The following is a 25,541-nucleotide window of genomic DNA, read 5'->3' on the forward strand; positions in this document are numbered from 1 at the left end:
TTCCATTGGAAAGGGCAGGAAAGTGATATTTCCAAAACTTTCAGTTCGCTGACAGACCTTGTGCATCTAAAAACATTATGACAGCATTACAGTAAAATTGAGTGGTTGAAACTTGTAAGGAACCAGATGTTATTTACATTTTTCAAACAAATTGACTGTAAAAGTGTGCTAATCAACTTTTGACCTGTGCAATTTTTAAAACTATATAGTGGAATCCTGGAATGTACGAGGGTGAATCAAATGAAAACCACAATTAATTTTTTCCCACTGTTTTAATGCAGGGATAATGTTTGATTGTACATTATTTTTCTATATAGTCCCCTCCCAGTTCAACGCACTTACACCATCAGATAGATAGTGCTTCGATACAGCGTGAGAAAAATTCTTTTGGTTGACTGTGTAGCCGCTCGTGCACCGCCGATTGGACATCTTCAGCAGACTTGAACCTCTGCCCTCCAAGGTGCTCTTTTAATGGACCAAAGATGTGGAAATCAGAGGTGTCAAATTTGGTGAGTATGGCGGATGTGGTAGGCACTTGAAGCGTAGGTCATCGATGGTTTTCATGGTTGCACGAGCAGAATGAGGATGGCGTATCGCTGGCCTCAAATGGTTTTTGAGAAGGTCGGTGTAGATGGCACTAGTCACTGTTGTATGTGGGGGCATGTAGTGTTCCAGAATAGGACGTTTCTTATCCCAGAATAAAGTCATCATGACTTTCCCTGCAGAGGGCTGGCTGCGAATCTTCTTCGGTTTCGGCGAAGACAAATGTTGCCATTCTTTGCTTGCACGTTTCGTCTCCGGTTGAAAATGGTGCACCCAACTTGCATCCTCGGTGACAATGTGAGCTACAGAATCCTCACCCTCCTCTTCATAACGCCTCAGCAGCTCTTGAAATGTGTCAACCCAATGGACTTTCAGTTCCTGCATCAGCTGTCAAGGAACCCACCTGGCGGACACTTTTTTGTAGCGGAGTTCGTTCGTTATGCACTATATGTTGTACTGAACCGAAGCTCATATTCAGCCAGGGTGACACGCCGGTTTTCCTGAATAAGCCGATCTGCTGCGGCTATGGACTCCTCTGTCACAACTCGCTGAGCCTGACCCAGACGGGGAGCATCAGTCAATAAAGTCGTACCTTCTGCAAATTTCTTGCAACAATCGTAGACTTGCCTCTTTGACAGACAGGCGTCCCCATACTTCGTCTGCATTCTCCAATGAATATCAACCGATTTCACACCTTCACTCCATAAAAATTGAATAACTCCACACTGTTCCTGCTTGGTGCAGCTGTGTAGTGGTGCCGCCATCTTGAATCAGCTGTTACTCACATCCAACCCCACGTACCGACACTGCTTCGTACTACCAGCTCGGAAAGACGTCAAGGACTGTGTCTGCAAATTTCCAAATGCCTAGAAAGAAAAAAATATTTTTAATGGCACTTTTGCGGTTTTCATTTGATTCTCCCTCGTATATATATATCCCATTCCTAAATGAATCATCATATTTCTAATGGTCGTGTATTTATAGTTTACAACTTCACAGTGGTAAGTGGTATGACAACCTGAAAGATAATTCATAACAATTCATAAATGCTACATGTTCGTTACATGGACAACATAAAGGCGATGCCCGTAGTTTGTGCCATTCTTGCTTCTGTATGTCCATTAGCAATGATTCCACATCAATTACGATGCAACTTTTCATCTTATGCAAAGTTGTGGGTAATGGTGGTGTATACAAAAAATCCTTCATGCATCCTTAGAAGAAGAAGTCACACAGTGTAAGATTCGGTGCAACCAGCCCAACTGCATTTTATCAAGGCAACGGTAGACATTCATGTGAAATGTCACCTCCTGCAGGATACTACAAAATTGCTTGAACTTGTCTGCTGATCTTATAGTTTGTAACAGTTGCAACTTGTATTCAATAAACATTGTTTCAAAACAGCCAAACAGTCATATGTGGCAGTTCTTGTTCTTGATTGGTACTGCATTTTGACTGATAAGGGCTATGTTACAAACTTTCTTTGATTCTTCTGACATTTTCCTCAGAAACATATGTTAGTCCTGTGTCCTGTGTCCTGCCTTTGCCCAAACACTATGTTTCCTCCAACTGCGTATACCATTGAAGGATGCTCTGATGACCCACTGCTACAGTTCCATAGCATTGGTAAAACTCGTGCTGAACAGTTACTAACTCATAGCAAACTAAAGCATACAATAAGCCTTCTGCTGTCCAGTTGTTTTCATTTAGTGTATGCTATGCCAGTATATGATTCATCAATGCAGAAATAAACTCTCTTGAAATCCAATTAATCGTTTTATCCTACTAAGATATTGCTCGCTAAATTGTGCTTATACTAAAGGTATGGTATTTCTTCCAGCGCTGTGAAATAGATGCATGCCAGGAACGAATACGACTTCTTCGTTTGCTCACTCAAGAAACTAGGGATAACATTAGTAGAGGTATGTAACAAGTTCATGACATGATTGATTGAGTCGATGTTTTAAGTCCATCTTATGCACAGTAAGGCTAATAGGGACTGGACCTACAGTTTAAAGTGGTATCCGAACCACTATGTGCCTCCACCGGGTATCAAACCCGGGACCCCTTGATTACAAGGCGACGATACTACCACTGTGCCATCGGAGGGGCAGGTTCACGACATGGTACTGCACACTGTATATTTTTGAAAATTGAGCCAAATGGTTAACTCTCATATCTTAGGTGTGAGTGGTCCCAGGTTCATTCCCGATTCAGTGTTGACTGAGCATGATGAGGTCAATTGTAAAGCTACGTAAAAGCAATAGCAGCATGCTGTGAAAGAAAGCCAGAAAACAGCAGTGATGTGATTCTACATGTGGACCACATATCGCACTGTGAAAATCCTCTTGGCAGTCCTTTGCCCTCAAAAGGATGTTGCACCACAGAGTTGAGAATGTAGTTTAGTGTATAATAAAAGTCTTGAAACTGTGCATCGTAATTTTGGATCTAATACCATGTTCTTTGCATCCTCAGTGATGGGAGGATTTACATTAGAAAGTAATTTTCGTTATCAGTCAGAACTGATTTAACAGAAAGTGTGAAGTGTCCATATTTGTGCCAGGTCAAAAATTTTAAATTGTGCAGTGTGCTAGATGTTTTGCATCTCTTGTGGGTACTCCCAAATAATAGATTTGCAATGATACTATCATTAAGATTATTTTTAGTCTGTATTATGTAAATCCCTTCTTGGATGTTTTATTTCTCATTGTTATGAGCATGTGTAAACAGTAAATGGCTGAGTTTATTCAAGGCTCTGTGTAATATATAGTGCTCTTTTTTTGACAGCATGCGATCATATTCTTTACCAGTGCCATTTTCCATTGATATATTGTAAACTACTCCCTCTGTCCCATAATTATAGTCCGGTATGCCAAAATGGTAGTACAGGAATGACAGACGAAGAGGCAGATGGAAAGCACAATTTGTACTGAGCCTTGAATAATAAATTGTATGACTCATTTCCGTGTTTCATGTTCTTCTTCTGTATACACAAATGTCACAGTTTGAATATCGGGCAATCATTATGAGACAACATACAAAGGTGTACCAGACAATAATTATGGGACAGAGGGAGTAATATTTGTTCATTTTCATAAAGGAAATATAGATAACTATGTATGTATGTATAATTATTAAACAAGGTATCAGAGTATTTTTCAGTAAAGTAATTAACTTTACATCATAATTGTTTGTGTCACTGTAGCAGAGTACCAGAGAATCGGAACTTTTGTACCAAAAATAAAAGCACTATGTATGCCTGTATGTAGGTAAGTGTGGAAACACCCCTTTTAAAACAAACAAATGTTCCTGTGCATGTTAGGAAAGGGGGCCTCTTGTTATGATATGTTGTTACCAACATGGTGGCCATCAGGAGTCAGCTTAATATTTTTCATGGAAGGAAGGCCAAGTAACATATCAAAATGGCATATTTTTTGTTGTATGTGGCATTACTGAAGATGATGTTATTATCCCAAGGCAAACTAGTGTAGATTGTTCTACGTGTGTCATGTTATTGCAAGGATTTCAATAAGTGTCACCTGAACATGCTACCAAGTTGGTTAAAAAGTTTCATTGATAAGTTGATTTACATTTCAGTTTGAGCTTTTGTTTAAGTCCACTTTATGCACATATATGCTGATTTGGACTGGACCTACAGTTTGAAGTGGGATCCGAGTGACTGTGGAAAGTGCCTCCTCCGGGTATAGAACCCAGGACCCCTTGATTATAAGGCGATGATGTTACCTCTATGCCATTGAGGAGGCCCAGTTAATTTGCGTGATGCCATTCTCACTATTCAGTGACTTTATGACTTACCTTCTGATGTAAATATTTCCATACAGAAATAGAAGTAAATGGGAAGCTTGTGCAAAATTAGTGTGGTTATTTTTAGTATTTACACTGGCTGTAGCATGGCCGTATTTAGAGGGGGGGTTTCTAGGGTTCAACCCCCCCTACCCCCGAAACTTCTGACATGTTGGATTAATGGAAGTTCAGAAACCAAAATCTGTAACAAATTTTCAATTTTTTTTTCGAAGCATCACAAAAATACATGGAGACAATGTTGAAACGATCGAGCTAGAATTTTCATACATTTGGAATTCTGAAAGTTGAGTGAAACAGGATTTATTATCAGAATCGTAGCCAACCCGTGACCCCTCCATTTTCACTTCTGCTGTCCTCTTTCCAGTGTTGTTCCTGCGTCACAAGGAATATAGACTGAAGATTCCCTTATGATTGTCCCAACATTCCATTTCCAGCTTTTAAATCCCCTGCCCGATAAAGTCGAAAATCCCCCTTGATAGGAGTTCAAACCTAGGATCTCCAGTTTTGTAGCGCATTACGTTCGCGATTGAGGTTGCAATCCATGCACCAGGCTAAGTTTTTAAAAAGAATAACTGGTTCCACACTTTTCAAAATTCCAAAAATTTAATTTTAAAGTCAAACAACAAAAACTTTATGACTAAAATTTCCATCTAACTTTTAAAGCTTTTCTCTTGAAGGTGTCTAAAATTTAATGACTAAGTATAATAATTGTGCATTTCAGTACACACTGTATGAAACGTAAAAAAAACAAAAAGAAACTTTTGCTGGATATTCACTCATCTGCTGGATTGAGTAAGCCCCCTCAAGGATATAACAATAATATAATAATAATAATAATAATTATTATTATTATTATTATGGAATAAAATTGTTTTATTATTATGAAATTTTAATTATTATTGTACAATTATTGTTATTATTTCTATTATTCAAATTTCTGGCAACGCCCATGGGAAGAATTATGAATGAACCCCCCCCCCCCCCCCCGAAATTTTTTCCTGCCTACGGCCATGGGCTGTAGCTATTGTAAATATCATTGCATCTCACTGTGAGAACCTATGCTGCATTCTCCAATATTTCTAGTATGTTTTTATGTATCTTCAGGTGGTTTTAATTCTGTAATAATAATTCCCTTTTAAACAGTATCATTATCTTTCTATTTTAGGCCATGCAAAAATTGTAAGTTTGAAGGAACTGAGCAGGGAGCGTTCAGTTAAGTTACCATGTTACCAGGACCGTGTGCGGAAGTTAGAAAAATATGTTCACCAGAAGCAGCAGGAAGTAATCAGACAGCATCAGACTGTGGAAAAGAAGCAGCAAGAACTGAAGCAGTTAATTCGTTACAATGTACAGCAGTTGAAGCAATATATTTTCCCCATCTCTGAGGTCTATCCTTCCCGAAGGTATGTGTGGTAACCTTTTTTACGGCATGAGTGGATTCATGATGTTTTGATTAATACTTCAGTTTCAACGTGCATTGTATGTTTGAATCCCAGAACTTTGGTACAGTAAAATTCTCATATTTTACATCCATAAATTTTACATTTTTGTGCATTTTGATGATGGTAATTGTCAAAGTTAAGCAAGTATTTGAGGAAAATGAATAATAATTTCCAGTTTCAATTGATTCTTGTTTTCTACCTTTCATTTGGCTTTGAAATTAAAGTACTGCCTTTTAACATTAGTTTCCAAAAACTTGAATGTTGTTCTGTAAAATGTAATACAGTGCAGTCCCGATTTTACGTTCCCAGATGTTACATTTTTTCACATTTACCTTCTATTTTCATCGTCCCATTAACAATGTTTCCACATGTTCAACTTGGTCTCCTGAAAAACATAAAATCGAGGTTCCACTGTATTTACTTGTAAATAATCTAGTACTTGTTTCCCGATTGTACTTAGAAATTGTGAAGTGACATGAAAGGGGTTTGGTAAATGTAGAAAATACTTAAAACAACAGAAAAGCTACAGCAAATTTTGTAAATTTTTTGACAGTGAAGAGGACCATGAGGTGGAGGACACTGTGAGTGCCTTAGCGGATGCCACGCGAACAGCATATATTCAGGGACAGTGGGTATATACTGATAATTCCGGGGAGCTGCAGTATCAGATTGTGGCACCAACCTTGCCCAGTTCAGGCGATTATTCTGCATATAATGTATGGGGTATGTATCCAGAACATACAAAATTATCTTTTGCGTAATGAAGTTGTCTTTTGCGTAGAGTAATGAAGTAATCTCAGGTTTGTTTCTACTCTGTAGGTGTAGTGTTGTTTAACAACCTGTCCATTAATAAATAAATGAATCTTTAAAATCTAATAAGAAATGTGGTAAATTTCATTGTCAGTCCACTCTTGCCAAAGACTGTATTTACAGTTTTCCATAGTATCGATTCTTCTCATATGCAAAAGGGTAGAAATTATTTTTACTTATGTAATGTAGTGTTGAATACAGTGAATGTAGGACTTTCCATGTGTATAGTTATTGTGTGGTTTTCAATTATTATCATTATAAATACTAAATAACCAATCTTACACTAAATAAAAGAAAACTCATCATGTTTTGTTGATGCATGTATTTTTAAGTCGATTCTGTATTGCTTTCCTTGTTTTGGAGTGGCTGTATACAGGGAACTATGTGAATTCTGTTGTTTTTTCTTCATAAAGGTAGAGCTATCCTGTGTTCCTTGCACCATACCATAAAAGCATACAGGGAGAGTGGAGGTAGGGCCACACACATTGTCAAGTATCAGCCATAGTGTTGGTGATGTGATCAGCACCATGCTCCAGCTGCCTTTACTCCTCAGGGTTGCCCCCAGGTACCCATTGATTGGAGGCTGGATGAGCCCTTGATTCAGGAGCATTGACAAAAAAATCACACCTCAGATCACCCATCTTGGGATTGAAACTCAGGTCTCCCATATGGCAGTCATCCTGACTGGACCACTGTGGCCTCTGGATTTCTTCATAAACAAGGGAAAATCACACCACCAAGTAAACCATATTTCATTTTTGAGGTAGAAAATTAATTTAAAGCAGCACATAAGTTCAAATTTTGCACTATGAAACAACTTAATTTGATAAACAGACCTGAAATCTAAACGTAAAATAGGAACATATTAGATCAGGGATTGGCAGTGCTGAAGAATACTCCATCGTGAATGACTGTGGTTTAACATCCATATGGGTTCGTACATACATTGGTTATTGGCTTATATGTCACACACCACATACACGTACACCCAAATTTTATATCCTAGTGGAAAGGTGTTATGTAAACATTGTTAAAAATTTACTATGACTGCATGAACACAATAGTTATGTTTTAAAACATTCATTTTTTAGCATCCGGAAATGCATACACATTAGTTAATTATTCTTTCACACTGTTGATGCTTCTGTTGTACTTTATCATATTTTTGTGGTAACAACTTTAATATTTGCAGCTATGGTGGTCTAGTCAGTTAGGTATGTATCTGATTGCCAAGCGAGAAACCCAAGTTCAATTCCTGGGGTGGGTGATCTAAGGTTGGAAATTTTCCATCCTTATCCCCCCCCCATAAAGTAGCTCTGGGGTTCATCCAGCCTGAAAGAAATGGGTGCCTGTGGAATAATATTGACTTAGTTTGTGGCATGTGGTAATTTTATAAATGGTCTGTGTCATTCTAGTGGCTACAAATAAAGATGGCGTTCCAGGAGGGACCAGTGAAACTGTAGACCATAATCCGGCTTATAGCATTAGTGCAGCACTTACATACACAACTCAGTTAGTCAATATGTTGGCTTATTACTTAGATGTTCCACTGCCAAAGAAGTTAGGTTATAGGTAAGTAGCAGAAATATATATATATATATATATATAATATAATGATACAAGGTGGTGGACCTAAAATCTGCTCCAGGTGTAAAATATTAAAACTCTCCAACATGCAACAGACCTTTCAGGCCAAGACCTGCTAAGTTGTAGCTCCCATCAGGCATCAAACTCAAGACAGCTAGCACTAAAGGCAACCATTCAACTGCGCTGGTGCCCTACATTCAAAATACAATGCAGTGAAACATCAAGTTTACATTTTCAGGGTGATCAGGGTAACATTTGTCTCCATTGGACCAGGAAGAATGGATGTGTAATGTGGTAAAATCAGGCATTTGTAAAGGGTATTGCAGAGATATTACATTTCTTATGTTTGCAAATATATATGCAGAGTGAATGAATAACATTGTAGTAAATAAATTCAAATTCCAAAAAATGTAATCACTTGGCATATTGTACAATAATGATCACATTACATACTATGAGTACCATGTAGTATGTAATAAAGAGATTCCATCCATATTATGTACTTTCATGTATTCTTTTATATATATTACCTGTAGAGTACTGCACTTATATTTGGGGCATTCCATGTCAAATCAACAAGGTCTTCAACCTCGCATATTTTGATTCGTTTGAAATTTGGTATACTGAAAAGGCTACCTGAGGTAGGAACCTATGCGAAGTTGCAGATCCATACCTGTTGCATTTCTGAAATTACAAGGGTGAAAAATGTGCGAGTTCAAGCAATTTTTCACCATCTTGTTAATATTAAATTGCAATATTTCAGCAATCAGATCACCTACAGAAGTGATTGAAATGATGTTGAAAAGAGCTTGAAGAGCATGAGATATTACAAGCCCATGCCAGGGGTAAAAAAATTCTAATGATGGAAACAAAAATTTTGGTAGCCATTTTCTTTTACATTTTTTCAGAAAATTATATGACATACACTTATTCAATAACTGTGCAAAATTTGAAAATGGGATCTGCTGTTGTGTTAGATGTGGGGTAGGTTAGCTGATGCATGATAACATGTATTTTTGATTGATAAATTCCTATAATTCAAGAGTAGAGTCTAACACAATATTATTTGAATTAACATACATGAAGCTGATATTTACATCCCCAGTTCTTAGAAATCCAGTGTCATTCAAAAGTCGGTCCCATAGGCAACTCCATTGTTACTGCACATATCGAAAAATTAAAAGAGGGAAAGTTGTTGGAAATAGGTGAGATTCAATGTAAAGTGCTTGAATTTTCATGTACCCTTCTGGCTGGTACCAACTGAAAATGCCACGTTGCCTTATGCATGACCTGGAATACTGTATGTCATTGCAATACCGTTCAGTACTCAGTAAATTAAGAATTAATGACTATAATTACAGGCAAAGTAAAAACAGTGAGCATGTGACATGTAACTCCCCTCCCAAGTCCACTAGAAAAGGTTATAGACACTGACAAATGTCAATCAGGCTCCATAACTTGCTTCACTCTGTACGTTATAAATACATTATATGTTTTAGTACATTGTTGTGAAGGTATTAGCATTGTTTGTACAGTTCGTATTCAAAGATTGTTTGCACATGTGGGGTACAGAAAGTACAATAAGCTACAGTGATCAAATTGGCAATGAATAATAAACCAGGCAGATGACGTGGATTCAATATTTCAGGTATCATGGATTTAATCTCTTCCATATGAAATTGTCTGCAGTCAATAGTTTGTAACGATTCTCAAGAATTTATTTTCACATGCATATATAATTTATTTTATTTTTCTTTCTAGTGATTTTTGTGGGCATGAAATGAGTAATCAGCAATTTGCAAGACGTGTGGCAAAGCTCAATTCAAACATTCTTCATCTGTGTTTTTCCCAAAATGTCAACCCAGAATTATTAACCCCTACCCACACACTTAGGAATCTTCTGCTCCTACTCAATACAGAAGTTAGTGATTTGGGAAGGTAAGTGTTATGTAATGTATATAAGTTATGTATTGTATATATGTATTTGTGTTATTTTGCATTGCTTTTCTGCTACTTTTGGCTAATTGCGATGGAGACAGAGAAAGATGATATATGAATAAGAGCTACTTTGTATCTAAAGATATCTGTTTGACATTTACGTGGAGATAGGTAATTCACTCTAATAAGTTCATGTTTCATTTTTCTGTGCAGTTTTGTTCACGTTTAATTTTTCCTCGAAGTGTCTGTCAACCAACAAGAAAAGCCCGTATGAGACTGAACTAATCATATCCAAAACCTCATGGAGAAATGAAACGTGAACTTATTATAGTGAATAAGAACTACTGTGAATTCTTACACTACTGGTCAGAATCAGTAAGAGTATTGATATTGGGTCAAAGTGGTATTGGCTGAAATCTAGATACATTGCATTACTCTTATCCTTAGTAGGTAGAACTAACATTGCTTTTTTTATGCAAAGAAGAAAAGAGCATTTATTCAGGCATGGATGGTTTCATCTTAAGTACAGATTACATCTTTCTTTCGTCTAATAGACACTGAAGTTCTATTTGTTTTTCAACAGGCAAGGTCCTTTAGAAATAAACTGTGATTTAGCAAAATCACTCGAGGATCAGCTTCTGCCAGACTTGGAGTCGAGAGAGGACAGCGACGACTCAAGATCAGAAGAGGAGAACGACACTTTGCCTGGAGAATGGGAGGCTGTAAGTTTCTTCACCTCAGTAGTAGATTGATTGCTCACCAAACGTGTGGTTCAACTTCTAATTAGCTTTTCTGTGGTGTTGTAGAAAAACGGCATATGTGACATGTAGTGGTTTGGTTTCGTAGACCATCTGTTATGTGACTTCATGCATTGTCTTTAGTCTATGCCAAAGTAGTATTCTTTTGCATGTGTACATCTGTTTTTATTACAGTTGGTGGTGTGTTACACATGGTATTAAGTAGTTTAAACTAATACTTAGGCAAAGCAAGTTACAATCTTGTATTATTCTTTTTTTTAAAATTTAAAGTAGGTGTGTATGTTATGTAATGCATGGAAGGGAATTGGCTTATTAATTATTTCTTCATTTATATTGTGCATGTTGTATCTGTTGACAGAATTTATTCTACTTTATGTATCTACTTCTGAATGCTCGGTATTTATTCATTAGTTTAGAAACTTATACAATTTCAAACCTTTAATTTGTCTAAAGATAAATGTGCTTGTGTAAGGTTATGATACACATATATTTTTGTTATATGGGTTTATAGATATTGTATTGAAGTTGTGGTGATTATTTTTTTTCAGTTCCTTCATGTAATAAATATATAATAGCAGAGTTCTATATTATATATATGGGAGGGGAAACTGCTAAGTGCTGAGAGAACTAATTTATGTTAATGAAGAATTGGAAATATTCGTTCATATTGTACAAATGTGCCATTCACCATGTGTATAATTTAAAATGTTGAAATATATGTATATATTTTATTGATAACCAAAAGAGATTTTTAAGTTGTCATTTGCTGGTAGTCTTGCTATTTGAGAATATCTAATATATTATTTTGGTGCCAAAGGTGTGCAAGCTCAAGATGGACCATAAACTAGAAATATGTCAGTGTTGGAATGACTGTATTTCTTTTGTCACCTGTGTGACTCTCCATTTGCATTAATGCTATTCCAAACTCTTAGAATATGCATTTATCATTTGTCCAATCATAATGGTTATGCCATTAATTTCTTTCTTTACAGACGGATGTATAGATATCATTGTTGTTATTATTTATGACCTAAAATTCCTAAGCTTCATTCGGTAAATTTTATTCACTATTTATAATCATAATACGGCACATTCTTGTTACAAATGACAGTTTCACAAACTTCTTGTTCATAGCATTTGACCCAGTGGATTTAAAAGGAGAAACCTCTGCAAGGAACTACACACGCTGTTGAATAAGATCCAAAATGACTGATTATTTCTGACAAAACAAATGAACTCATAGTAATACATGGTTTCCCCTTTTATTAGTACATATATATTAAGAGCTTGATTGCATACCTGAAGTGTCGATATTCATGTGAAATAATGATACCCAAATTCATTATCATGTAAGTTATTTCATGTTTTTGTTATTATAATTCCTTCTTTAACATTTCTTTCTCATTTATTATTAGTAGTTGCAACCAATTTAGCTTTGTTGGGTAAGGCTACAGTTCTGTTTGTATTATACGTACGTCTTGTGATTACCACCAGAAGACTTACTAGTTTTGTCACAAACAGTCAGTCATGTAGGATATGATTCAACATAGTATGGAGTTCATTGTACTGATTTTCTTGTATGTTCACATAAGAACTGAAGTTTACCTGAAAAAAAAACATACTCACCCATAATAACAGACCAAGCATTAAAGAAAATAAAAAGAAAGGATAAGGAAATCAAACAAGAAAAAGAAAAATGGATCAAAGGATTTCTGGGGGAAAAAATTGCTACCATGGTAAAATAAAAGACTATGAAAAACTTCATGTAAAGCTGAAAATAAAATAGGAATGCCATCTCAAAATATCAAAAAAATATTATGTGAATTCTTTGTTAAATTCAGGAATATAAAGTTTGAAATGTAGCTGCGAATGTAAATATGTTGGTTGAACTGCACGTCCTCTAAAAGAAATTTAAAACATTTTAGTAATATTAAGAAAGCAGGGAAATGTTCAGGTTTTGCAGTACATTAAATAGAAACCCAACAGGTTAAATTCATTGCAAGTGCTAATGATAAATTAGATAGAAAGTATAAGAAGGCATTAAAATTACTGAAACAAAAATAACTTTACAATAGCAATGAATTTGGAAACCTTTCGTTCCCCTCGGTACCAACAGCAAGAAAATACACTACCAAGGCAGTAACATCTAGAAATCAATTATAAAAATCTGGCGTAAAATCATAAGACCTGGCAACTTGAAGATACAGTTTCTTACTCTTAAACTGGCTACATTCAAGGGTGATGATAAATTCCAAATATGTACAGTTTCAACAATATCTTTGACATCTGAATTCTGGAAGGTTTTCAATAAAAAGAGAGAGTCAGTGTTATTTTGTAGTGAAGCTGTGGGAAACAAAAGATATTAGCCATTCTTACTAAGTAGAGGAATGATGTGTAAAATTGCTTGAACTACTAATTCAATTCCTTTAATTTTTATTGAAAAAATGATACTGCAATTTTGAATTAAATGGAAAAACAAATGCAGCAAACTCAATGCAAATTTACTGATTCATATATGACACATCAGAGTAGATGGAATTACATAGTTGTACAAGCTCCCCCTCACATGCACACTCACACACACATAAAGGTAAAGCTACCCCTTAACATTGCAACATACGAGGGGGTACCCAAAAAAAACTGGAAAGCATATCTGGTGGGAAATCCCGACATACTTCCGACTTCCACCACTAGATGTAGTGAGGAGACACTATAATGCGCCAGTGTGCTGAGCGCCGTTGCCCTGTGTAGACATGGAGCTGTGATGTGCCGCACGTTCTTTGTGTTGACAAACGTTTGCTGCGAATTTTGCTATGTCGGATCAGAAGGAACAGACAGTGTGTGTGATTTTTTTTTTCCTATTAGGGAAAACTGCAGCTGAGACTATAGTGATGCTTAAAGAAGCATTTAAAGAAGACACCCTAGGTAAAATGCAAGTGTACGAGTGGTTTGCACTTTTCAAAAAGGAAATGTCAGTGGAAGACAAACCGCGATCTAAATGACCTGCCACAGCAAGAAATGACGAAAACATTGAAAAAGTGTGAAATGCTGTTAACGAAGATTGTCGTCGTACTATTGCTGAGGTGAATTCATTGTCTTGGAGTTCGTGCCAGCGAATTTTAACAGAGGACCTGAACATGAAATCCGTTGCTGCCAAATTTGTGCCTCGGTTGCTCAGGGACAATCAAAAAGACACTCGCCTCATTCTGTGCCGTGACCTGAAGGAGCAAGTGCAAAATGACCCAGATTATCTTTCTCACATTGTGACAGGTGATGAGAGTTGCTGTTACAGTTACGATCCCGAAACCAAGCAGCAGTCAAGTCAGTGGCAAACACCGAATTTGCCAAGGCCGAAAAAGGCACGTCAGGTGCTCATTTGTTTTTTTGATGTGCAAGGGATTCTTCACAAGAAATTTGTTTTTCAAGGTCAAACTGTTAATCAGGATTTTTACATGGGTGTGTTGAGGCGATTGCATGAAAATGTGCGGCTAAAACGTCCAGAAATGTGGAAGCGTGGTGACTAGTTGCTCCACCACGACAATGCCCCACGCCACATTGCTGTGCATGTCCAGCAGTTTTTGGCGAAAAACCAAAAGGCAAACGATTTGCCGATGTGGCTGAAGTTCAGGAACATGTGCTCCAGGCCTTGAACAATATCCCAGTTGAGGACTTCCAAAAATGTTTCAAGCAATGGGAACACCTTTCACGTGAAATGGACAATACTTTGAAGGAGACTAAGGTATTTGTAACTCAAAGTTAATAAAACTCATCTTTTTTTGGCATATTCCGGCAATTTTTTTTTTGGCAAATTCTGGTTTCTTTTGGGTACGCCCTCGTACCATGAAGACGTGGGTATGGAGGTAAAGCCCCACAGAGTCAAAATCTCTGTTGAGAAGGTGGTGTAATCAGCACTATGTTCTGGCCATTGATTAGGCTGGCTGAACTCCAGAGCTGCTGCAGATACATTGTTGTAAAAATTGCCCACCTGACATCACTCACCCCTGGAATCGAACCTGGATCCCCTGTGTGCCAGTCTGATGCGCAACGAACTGGACCACTATGGCTAGCAAAATAACAAGAAGACAGATTGATGAAAGCAAGTTAGAAAATATCTATAGAAACAAAACCTAAGTAAACTACATAATGCAACGGCCCTTGGAGATCCAAGGCATGTTCAGTAGTTTATCACTGGGTGGTGCATGTCACCACATTATATCCCATTGCCACTGTTATTGGAGCCTGCTACTTTTTTTCCAAGCCTGAAATTTTGGACTTCCGCCAGGACCTGCTCGCACTAACCATTTGGCCACACAGAAGCCCTTAAAAGAACATTCCATTACTTTATATTATCAGCAATTTTACCTTGAATTAATATATCCTGTAACTAAACAATCGAAGGCCACTTTCCAAGATTCACCATTGTGTACCAGAGATTTCACTTAATCACATTTGGCCTAAGTTGTCTGCTGTCAACCCTACATTGGAGGAAAGCCTCACTGCAGATAAGTTTCGCAAGAATGTCCAAATGCATGTACAGCACACTAACCACTACCATGAAAACTGAGGACATCAAGTTTTCTCTATAAGACATTAAAAAGTGAGGACTAAACTACGAATTAACAATCACATGTGCGTAAGTCCTGCTTCTATGGTTTCCATTTGCTTCTTGCTGTCTGTCAGGTGTCCTTTTGCAAAGTTTGCAGTTTGAAACTTAGATTAGGGCCACATATTTATGGTGAATAAGGGATCAAGATTGTGGTACAAAAACTGAGCACATTTTGCGATCAAAAGCAGTATTAAAATGGCATTTCAGTTTTAAAATGGTGAATATAATCCTAATTTGATTTTAAAATTACACACAAGTATATATCCTTTCTAATAGCATATTTATGTAGTTATCAGTGTGTTAAGTTTATTCCTATGGAAAGGAAACAAATTTTCTTCTCTAATTTTTACAGCAGAAATAATTAATTGTCCATGATTTTACATAAGCCACAGAAATATTCAGACTTCACAAAGTGTTGTGTTGGTAGATAAACTGTATTTCGTGTTTTAAGAGTTTATTTCACATTTTGCAGTTCATTTCGCCTAATTTCATGACAAAACATGGTCGGAAGGGGTCCCATGTTCGATACCCAGTGGAGGCACATAGTGGATCGGATCCCACTTTAAACTGTAGGTCCAGTCCCGATTAGTCTTACTGTGCATAAAGTGGGCTTAAAACATCAATTCAAACCAAACTCCATTAAAAATTAAGTATGCATGTCTCTACTTATGATTCTTGATATCTATACTGCTGACAATATTAAGGAATGGCATGTCAATTGGGTTGCACCAAGGATGAATAAATTGGAGGTGTATATACACAAATATATTAAATAGTGTTGCACCTTCACTTGCATGTAAAGTGAATGAAAATATTCTGATCATCAAATATTCTTCTACAATGAGCAGGAAAGCTTCCATGTGCAATTTATGTTTTTTTGTGAATACAAGAATTATATTTGTATACTCCATGAGGCCTTAGAAAGATCGCTTCGCGGGCTTGCAGCAGACGACAATATGGGGGTGTGTCTGCGAGAACCAATCAGGACAGCGAATGAGCTAGCCCGGTTGCCACAGCTAGCTCGATGCACCCTTCTGGAAGGGTGAGTGACCTCTGCCTCTTGCTACCTCGGCCTGTTTGTTCGGCTGAAGAGCAGATGACATGAGAGTATCGGCAATAGTATGCTAGCGATGTCTGCTGTTAGCCCGCGAAACACTCTTTCTAAAGCCTCCTGCACTATAGTGAACATTCAAAATGAGATATCTGAAAGTGAGAACATGTAATTTTCATGGAATATCTTTCAAAGATTTGTCATGTTCACTGACAACTTTACCTAATAATTGCAAAAGTATACACTCCTTTGAAACAGAAAGCATTTCAGATGTCAGTGCATTTTGACATTACCAGTCTCGTGCACACATATGGAATCTGGAAAGCGCCAAAGTGCTGATGTTGTTATCAGTCATATTATGAGCTGGAACATACAAAACAAACAGTGAACTATAGAATATATGAAAGTCCTACATTTATATTGTGAATTGTTTGTTTTGTATGGTTCATCTACTAGACTCTTAAGAACATGTTCTATTCACCACATGATGATGGAGTATATTTTAGTGAACAAATTGTGAGAAAAATTATTGTTGCTGCAGGTGCTTGAATATGCATTGTTGTCCACATCTGATAAAGTCTTCTTTTTTTCGTTGTGTCAGATTTGCTTTCTGCAAAATTGAAAGTGTTGGCAAAACTGTATTCACCCTTTATTCGGAAAACACCAGGGGAAAAAATCACTTGTCCAGTGGAAAATTGTGTTACCATGACTTCTGTTGCCATATATTATTTTATTGCCCTCCGTAGGTGCCACATCTGCCTTACTTAGAAAGTGCCCCCGGTCCGATGGTTTCGCGGCACAACCTCAGCAGCACGGTGGTGCCAAGAGGTAACCAGACCAGCACCGCAGGAACAACAACTAGCATGGCTGGTGGACTGATGACTAGTGCAGCAGCTAGTCTTGCATCCTTTTGGCGAGGGTGGACAGGTCAGAAATGACTCCATGCTTGTTTGATTAAATGTGTAAGATTTCGTCTATGTATGCTTTTCCTCTTCATTTCACTGCAGCTGAAGTGAAATCAGTAAAACAAAAAGTCTTGTTCATTTTTTAAATATATTTTGTGATAATTATAATTACCCCTGTTGATCATTAATATGCGTTAGTTACTGTCTTAATTATCTTATGCTTAATTACAATTGATCTTCCTATATTGTGTATGCACAATATGTATTGCCTTTTCTACTTGTTTTTATTCATAGATCTTTTATTAAGGGCACAATTTTTAATGATTGGACAGTGCTATAAGCCATGTTTTAGTTTGAATAGTTATGAATAAATAAAGTGGGCTAGCCATGGTATGTTTCTCACCTTGTATTTTTGATAATGTGATATATGAAATGGAATGGCTGAGGCTCGCTTGAGAAGTTATTCGGAGATTGGCAACAACAATAACGAATCTGACACAAAGTTTGTATCCCTGTGTGTGAGTTTGTGTTTTGGGGTGTGTGAACCCACAGCATATACATAGTGGAAGTATACAAAAGGAAGAACTGATAAGCAGCATATTTCCTATATGTAAAATGTGCTCTGCCTGTCTGCCTATCAGTTTCAACACACTTCCTCATATGCTTTAATATGTTTCCTAGAATTCTCTTCAATATATGAGGATTCAGAGCAGCTGTTGGATGTTAAGAATCTGCAACTTGTACGGATGGAAATTTGTCACTATTCAAAATCTTCTGCATTTTGAACTCTGCTACCACTTCCTTCTTCCACATCCATCAGTCACCTTTTCAGGCATCAAAAAATGGAATGGGGCCAGTTATGATTTACTCATATGTTAAGTGATGATTTATTGTTAATTTACACTACTTGGAAGATTATTAGCATATTGGTTACATGCGTGTTACTCACTATCTATAAACAAAAATACGTTAGAGTATTGAAATTGGTCTACTTACGTAAGTGAGTATGTATTCGTATGTGAACTACGTTTCGGAAGCTTTACTGCTTCCTTCTTCAACTCAATGTTCACCGTAGTGGTGGTTTTAACATGTTTTATCGAGAGTTTTAAGGGTTTTTATCAAAGGCAGTTTTAATTCTGCATATGTCGAGCAATATGAAGTGTTTTTAACCAAAACCTTTCACCCAGTATCCTTGCATGACACTTCTCTGACGTGGCTTGATATTCCAAGCCGAAAATACGACAACCTGAAGAAGGAAGCAGTAAAGCTTCCGAAACGTAGTTCACATATGAATACATACTCACTTACGTAAGTAGACCAATTTCAATACTCTAACGTGTTGGAAGATTATTGTCCAGATTTAAACATCAGATAGGCTTCCTCGTTTTAATATTGAGGGAGTTTCCCAGTAAGTTTTTTTGTCTCTGGGCAGGATGTAAAAGTAAAAGTAAAGTGTTCCCCTGTGCTTAGCACCACGCCATGAAGGCATATAGGGGGTGTGGGGGTAACGCCCCACGTATAATTTTAGATTAAAGAAGGGATCACAATTTGGATGCCAGAGGCCAATCAATATTTAATGTTAATTTACGAATTACACTGTTCTACATACATTTTGTTACAGAAATGAAAGTACCCATTATTTACTAATCTGAGGATGCTGAACACTGAAATAACATTAAGAAAGCTCGATTGGCTCTAATTTTGGTGTAACAGAAGGGGTTGGGGGGAGAGGGGCCACATTCAAGCGACCCAGCTCAACTCTACTATATATGGCAACACTGCTGACTGTCTGGCACGTCACATTCCAGTATATCACACCATCCCCTGCTGTTTCAGATCCCATCAACATTGGCCAGTTTACATTTAGTTGTGCAGTGTTTCCTGAGCATTAGTAGATTTTGTATATGCATTATTTACAGCAACGTGGCAACACTGGTGGCTGTTTAGCAAAGTAGCATCCCAACAACAGCACTCCATTCTGACATGTCATGTATTCAGGGAAGTATTTCACCACCTTTGGTTGCTAGCAGCAGTGTTTAAAGTGGAGGAAACCTAGTGTTATACTTTCCCCCAGTTAACACAATTCATAAAGCATCACCAGCACTAAGTAAATTTGCAGCATAGATGCTTAATCTGTCTTTCACGGCACCTGTCATCTATGTTTTTATGTTATAATTTCAAAATTTGAATTGTATTAATTCCTCAGAGATATATAACGAGAGGGAGGCAGGTGAAACCTTCCCCCCCCCCCCCCATCTGGCCTCCTTTTGCAGGCATTCTTAATATATTTATCAAGTTATGCCCACCTTGCTTATAATTAATTGTTATGTAATATAAATTATGCTTATCTTGAAAATAAGAGCCAATGCATTGCTTATGGGTAACATAAATTATGCCGTAACTTCAAATTAAGAGCCAATCTTAGAAAATTAAGTGCATATTTCAGTAAGAATCAGATTCTTTCCTTTCTGTAACAGAAAAAAAAGTTAAAATTTGTAGTACAGTGTTATTGTTAGTTTTAGACATCTTTCACTTGAGAAGTTCATTTTCTATGTTATGATGATTTACATCATTGTCACCAGAATAAAGGCAATTACCAGGTGTAAAGTGATTGGTTGTTGCAAGTTCTTGCTCTTTTCAAGGTAAGGTTAAAGAGTGTATCTGCATATGACATGAGACAATGCTTCAAATTAATTAAAATGCACTAAAAACAACAGTTCACAAAAGGACAGAAAGTAAACTGAGTGCATTATGTATGGAGTAGCTTGTTGAGCCTGAAAATGAAAAGCTTAAAATTAACAATCTCTCATCCAAAATGTATTACTTCCATAACATTGACAACTGTAATTTCTGCATGCATTAGCAGAAACAAATAATACTGTGTACATTTTAGGCCTGATCTAATACCACTTTAAACCAATACCAATGCCAATTTCTGATATGCTTCCAGATCTTCAACAATGCCAATACTGATGCTTGAAAATTGTAACCATTAAAAGTTGTTCAGAATATTGATTAAATTAAAATTATGAATCTTCCATAATTTCCAGGATAATTAGACTGCAAAAAAGTGCCACATGGTATTTTGCAGATGCTGTGAAATATCCAAACTCCAGAAAAATATTGGCCGCTGTTGGTGAACAAATTTTAATAGATACTTTCCAATACTAATGCATCAGTATCATCTCAGCCATAATATATTTACACATCATTTGCTGCTTTGCAAAACAACAACAACAAAAATTAAGTCATCTCTTCTGTAGCATTCTGAAATAATAGAGAAATTGTATTGTATATCATCAGTTGCTTCAAGCTGCTCTACAATCGTAAAATCCTTCATTTTTCCTCAGAAAAGTATTTTTATTTTCAGAAAAGGAAAAAGTCTCTCAACTTGTGAGGAAACTATAAGGACATATTTCAGTTAGTTAGGAGTTAGTAATTTCTCCAGAGATGTAAGTAATTAGTTCACTTGCTCTGAATAACCTAAACTATTCTTAAATTTATGCTCAAAAAATTTTACCTTCCAGTATCCCCATAATGCACCAATGGGGATACCTAAATAGGAGGGCAGTAGCAAAACCCATTTTTCATGCTTGGTCCATTATTCTGTGACCTGCTGTTCAAGCATTCTAGGCACACTAGAATTTACACAGTGATTATTGTACTCTGAATTGAATTTGTGTACTGAAAGCCTGTGACATGAAAATCTCATCTGTACAGAAATATTATGTGAAAATGCTAGCTCGATCATAGATGAAACCCGAATCCTTAGTGTTTCTTTCAAATGCTCTACTACTATAGTACAAAGCCCATCTCCGCTTGTTCAGAATGGCAGAGAGGCAGGTTCTATCCCTGACTGAGCCGATGCTGGTGCTGTAACCAATTCCCATTTATATTGAACATTGTAAGAAGTAAAAGTTGTTAAGAATATTAAAGCGTAATAAGAATGGGAGTGATTAATAGGTACTCTATCGATCGGTATCAGCAGTAATATTACCGATCTGATATATCTGGCAATTTATTGTAAAATTCCACCCTTCTGTTACTACTTTTATGAACATAAAATTCATTTACCCTACTTTTATAAAGTAAATGTCTGAATACGTGGTATCTTTTTCAAAGCAAAGCCCAATGCAGTGAACTGGTTAAGTTCATGAATTTAAGACTTAAATGAAGCACTTTTGTACTTCAAGGTAAATTTGCAATTTTATATCCATATCTAAAAATTTCTTCATCAGTTCATCCTTAATATTTAATTATCCCACATCAATCTATCAGGGCCTCCCCAATGGCACAGTGGTAGTGTCGTCGCCTTGTAGTAATCAAGGGGTCCCAGGTTCAATACCTAGTGGAGGCACATAGTGGTTTGGATCCCACTTTAAACTGTAGGTCCAGTTCCAATTAGCCTTAATGTGCATAAAGTGGGCTTAAAACACCAACTCAATTTATCAGTTTTACATTAAAGTATTTAATGTAATTTGAATATTAAAATAACAATAATTTATGTTACGAGAATTTAGACATGGTAAGATATTAATTCACACACGAAATGTGCTTATGTAACCATGTACCTGTTTATTTAAACAATCAAATGCTGACCCAAGGCAAAATTTATTGTAGAAAAAATTATACACTATATATAAGATGATGGTTGGATCTTTAGATCAAATTATTGTGAATCTTTGCCTGAAGAAGACCCTGTTAGAGGGTGGAAACGTTAAGTTTTAGTGTATAACTTTGCCTTGGTCAGCATTTGATTGTTTTATTAACATGGGAACAAGGCTTAAAAGTGTTACTGTTTATTTAATTTGATTAATTTTGGTGACCACTGTCACCATCCACATCAGAACAAAACATTCCATGTGCGTATTAATGCAATCATTTAATTATGAAATTTACTTATGGCACACAATATTTGTGCAAAATTTAATAAAGCTACACATTTTGCATAACTTCCGGAATACTTCAACTATGCAACAGTTTAACATAGCTTTTTTGCAGACCCTTTTGGATACCTGTACTCTTATGGTTATTGAATTTGAACCAGTACTTTCTGATACCAGTACCACTGATATTGGCTGGTAATGATATGCTAGCCCTAGTTATAATATATCCTATGTCAGTGGCATCTCAGGATTTCCTAAAGGGGGGTTACGTATACTTTTTTTAGGAATGTTTGGCCAATCCACCTTTGGACATGCCTCCGTCATCTGTGTGGAACAAGCTATTTTTACATGTGTCTGATTCAATCAAATTGGTTTCCAAAGTTGCAAGAAGATGGTTTTAGTCCTAAAATGTCAAAGATTTGTGTTCAGTCATTGGTTGAGCTACTGATACACATAACTCTGCAATAAGTGATCTAAGATTGCTGGGCATGCAATTTGTGGCAAGGTATGTGTCCCATTTTAATCAGTTTGTGACCTAAATGTTTACTGTGTATCTGATGAGAATTTAATACATACTATAGTGTTCTTTAATTTCAATTCCATTTCAGCGAATATTTGTGGATATAAATTTTATCCTTAACCACAGACACTCACCTGTAAGTAATTAGATTTATTATCGGTGTTGATGAGAGGGATCCATAGTCATTAGTAGTTGTATTTTGTAATACGAATCACATGCAAGGTGAGAAACACGTTAGCCAAATAATTATATATGTATGAGTGTAGTTTTTAGCAAAATATGATATATGTAGAATAGTTCTTGTATTTACATTACATTGTTTGTAACATTCCATGAATCAAACCTGAAGACACGTTTAAGTGTCAAATTTCAAAATATATGAAGTGATATTGCACATGCAAGTATTTACATTCTTAATTCAGTGGTAAGATAATCTTCGTCTTTCACAAGTTGGTCAGTCAAATCATTTACTAGAGTATGTTTAATGAAATGGTATTGTTTTCTTTTGAAGAAGAATGATCCAGTTGTGAATATGAAAACATAAAAAGTTATGTGAGAGAAAGAGATGCTATTTGTAGTAAATAGAATGCAAGATTGTATTTTTTACAGCTTTCGTACTGATAACATGACTTTTCTTCATTGTGATATGTGTGAAATTATACACAATAACATAGTCACTTGAGGAAAATTGCAAACTGTTTGTGTATATGTGTGTAGCTGCTATGTGTGTTTTTGTTAAGCTATGGATATTATAAAAGGAGTGGAATTGTTAATATATGTGTGATAAATGGAAGATTTCGATACTTCATTAAATCTTCAGCATGTGTTTGAGCAATCATTGCAAAATGCCATTTCAATTACGTATTCTTACCTTTCAATTTGTATGGTGTAAGTAATGTGTACGTGTGTGCTTATGGATGATGTGGAATACTAAATGTAGTTGGTATTTATTTTGTAATATTAATGTGAATCAGACTGCATTGTACAGAGAATATAATATTTTTGCATTGTGTTTTTTTTTTAATACAAATATGAACAGGTCTACAAGATAAAAGTGTGTAATCTCTTTTTTGTATGTGCCAATGCTAATAATTGCACCATACAAAGTCTTTCAGTGTTTCATTTATAACTCGCCATGTGGTAATGAAAAAGTGGTTGTGATACTATTCCATGGACGAATTCAAATCTTTTCAACATAACATAGCATTGTTTACGAGTGAATGTATTTTTAGCTGCATTAGAACCATGACCAAAGTAAAACATATTTCCAGTATCACTTCCAAATCGATTATACACAAAAATTATTGCAGGGATAGAGTGTACAAATTATTAATCTGCATTAAATGTTGTCAGAAATGAAAAGTAGCTTTACAAAGTTCATCCAACTATTTTTATGCCTTTAGAAGATGAAGATTTGAACACATTCTTTATGAAATAGCCAGTTGTTTCATGTTTATTGCTGTCTTGGTGATAAAACGTCTAAGGTAAAATACTAAATGATGTTTCTGTAATATATTTGTAGCACAGGTGTGTCACAATTATTATCCTATATTATTCATCAACAGTTTGTGAACTTGACAGAGGTAGAAGTAGTTTGTATGTATGTGGAAAGATACAAAGAAGCATACACTTTTATTTTTCCTTATGTATCCTAGTTGTTTGTTTTATTGTTTCATTGTGTAGATCATGACCAAAATTGTTCCTCTATGATATTCATTTGTTAACTGCATTTTATGCAGTAGTATTATGTATAAATATAGTCTTTGATTTCATGATGAAGGCAAAGAAACTTAAAACCGTGAAATATGCATTTTCCTTTCAAGACCTGTTCAGTTCTCCTCAGTGGTGTCTCCATAGAATTTTTGAGGGTTAGACAAAATATTTTCAGGTGGACTCCGCTTCGGTTGTCATAAATACCAAGATCTCTCTTTCTTTTTTGTCACTTTTATTCTTTTCCGACATTACCTTCGTATCCTCTTTTCATACTTTCCCATCCCCCTCCTTTTCTTTTGTTATATTTTAAATCCTGATCCATATCCCCCTATTTCTCTCTATATTCTCTCTCTTTGATTTGAGTTTTATTTTAAGTTCACTTTGTGCACAGAAAAGCTAATCAGGGCCTCACCTACAACTTAAAGTGGAATCCACTATGTACTTCAACCAGGTATTCAATCCTGGACTTTTTTCTTCCTCTACTTCTCTATCTTCTTATCTCTTTTTCCTTCTACATATTATTCTTACACTGCTATAAATAATTCTGTTTCTGTTACATGTATAGCAGGACCATTCTACCCTTTCATGCTTTTTCCATCAACAATAAAAGGTAGTACATGCACTGTGCTTTGATACGAGGGTCACTATTTATATTTTGAGCCTTGGCAACACTGATTGAAGTTAAGCGCGATTTGACGTTTGCACGGAATCGTCTGGCATTATTGACCATAACATACTTCAAATGTTTTGTCAATAGCTTCATTTGTTTTGTTTATGTTGCCTTGGAGATTGCGCGACAACATAAAATGGAATTAACTTGTGAACATTTTCGTGCGATGATTTTTTACGATTTTCGACGTGGATTATCAAGACAAGAGTGCATCGATCAACTTACTTCCACATTTAGCAATGAAGCCCCATCCTTTGCCACTGTGAAACGCGGGTATAACGAATTTA

The 25,541-nt window shown here is 36.2% G+C and overlaps 1 protein-coding gene across 2 annotated transcripts in view; it reads left to right on the top strand.

The window, feature by feature from the left end:
* Atg14 (autophagy related protein 14) overlaps positions 1–24,666 on the top strand; it is a 65,242-nt gene extending 40,576 nt beyond the window's left edge. For both annotated transcript variants that reach the window (XM_083118832.1, XM_083118833.1), the window contains exons 3-9: positions 2,384–2,465; positions 5,534–5,771; positions 6,364–6,533; positions 8,036–8,192; positions 9,969–10,145; positions 10,729–10,867; positions 17,307–24,666. In XM_083118832.1, the coding sequence (XP_082974958.1) occupies positions 2,384–2,465; positions 5,534–5,771; positions 6,364–6,533; positions 8,036–8,192; positions 9,969–10,145; positions 10,729–10,867; positions 17,307–17,498 (1,155 nt within the window). In that variant the 3' untranslated portion in view covers positions 17,499–24,666. The remainder of the gene's footprint in view (positions 1–2,383; positions 2,466–5,533; positions 5,772–6,363; positions 6,534–8,035; positions 8,193–9,968; positions 10,146–10,728; positions 10,868–17,306) is intronic.
* Positions 24,667–25,541: the final 875 nt, after the last annotated feature.

Source organism: Lepisma saccharinum, chromosome 3 (genome assembly GCF_977018435.1).
Source record: "Lepisma saccharinum chromosome 3, izLepSacc3.1, whole genome shotgun sequence".
Classification (NCBI taxonomy): domain Eukaryota; kingdom Metazoa; phylum Arthropoda; class Insecta; order Zygentoma; family Lepismatidae; genus Lepisma; species Lepisma saccharinum.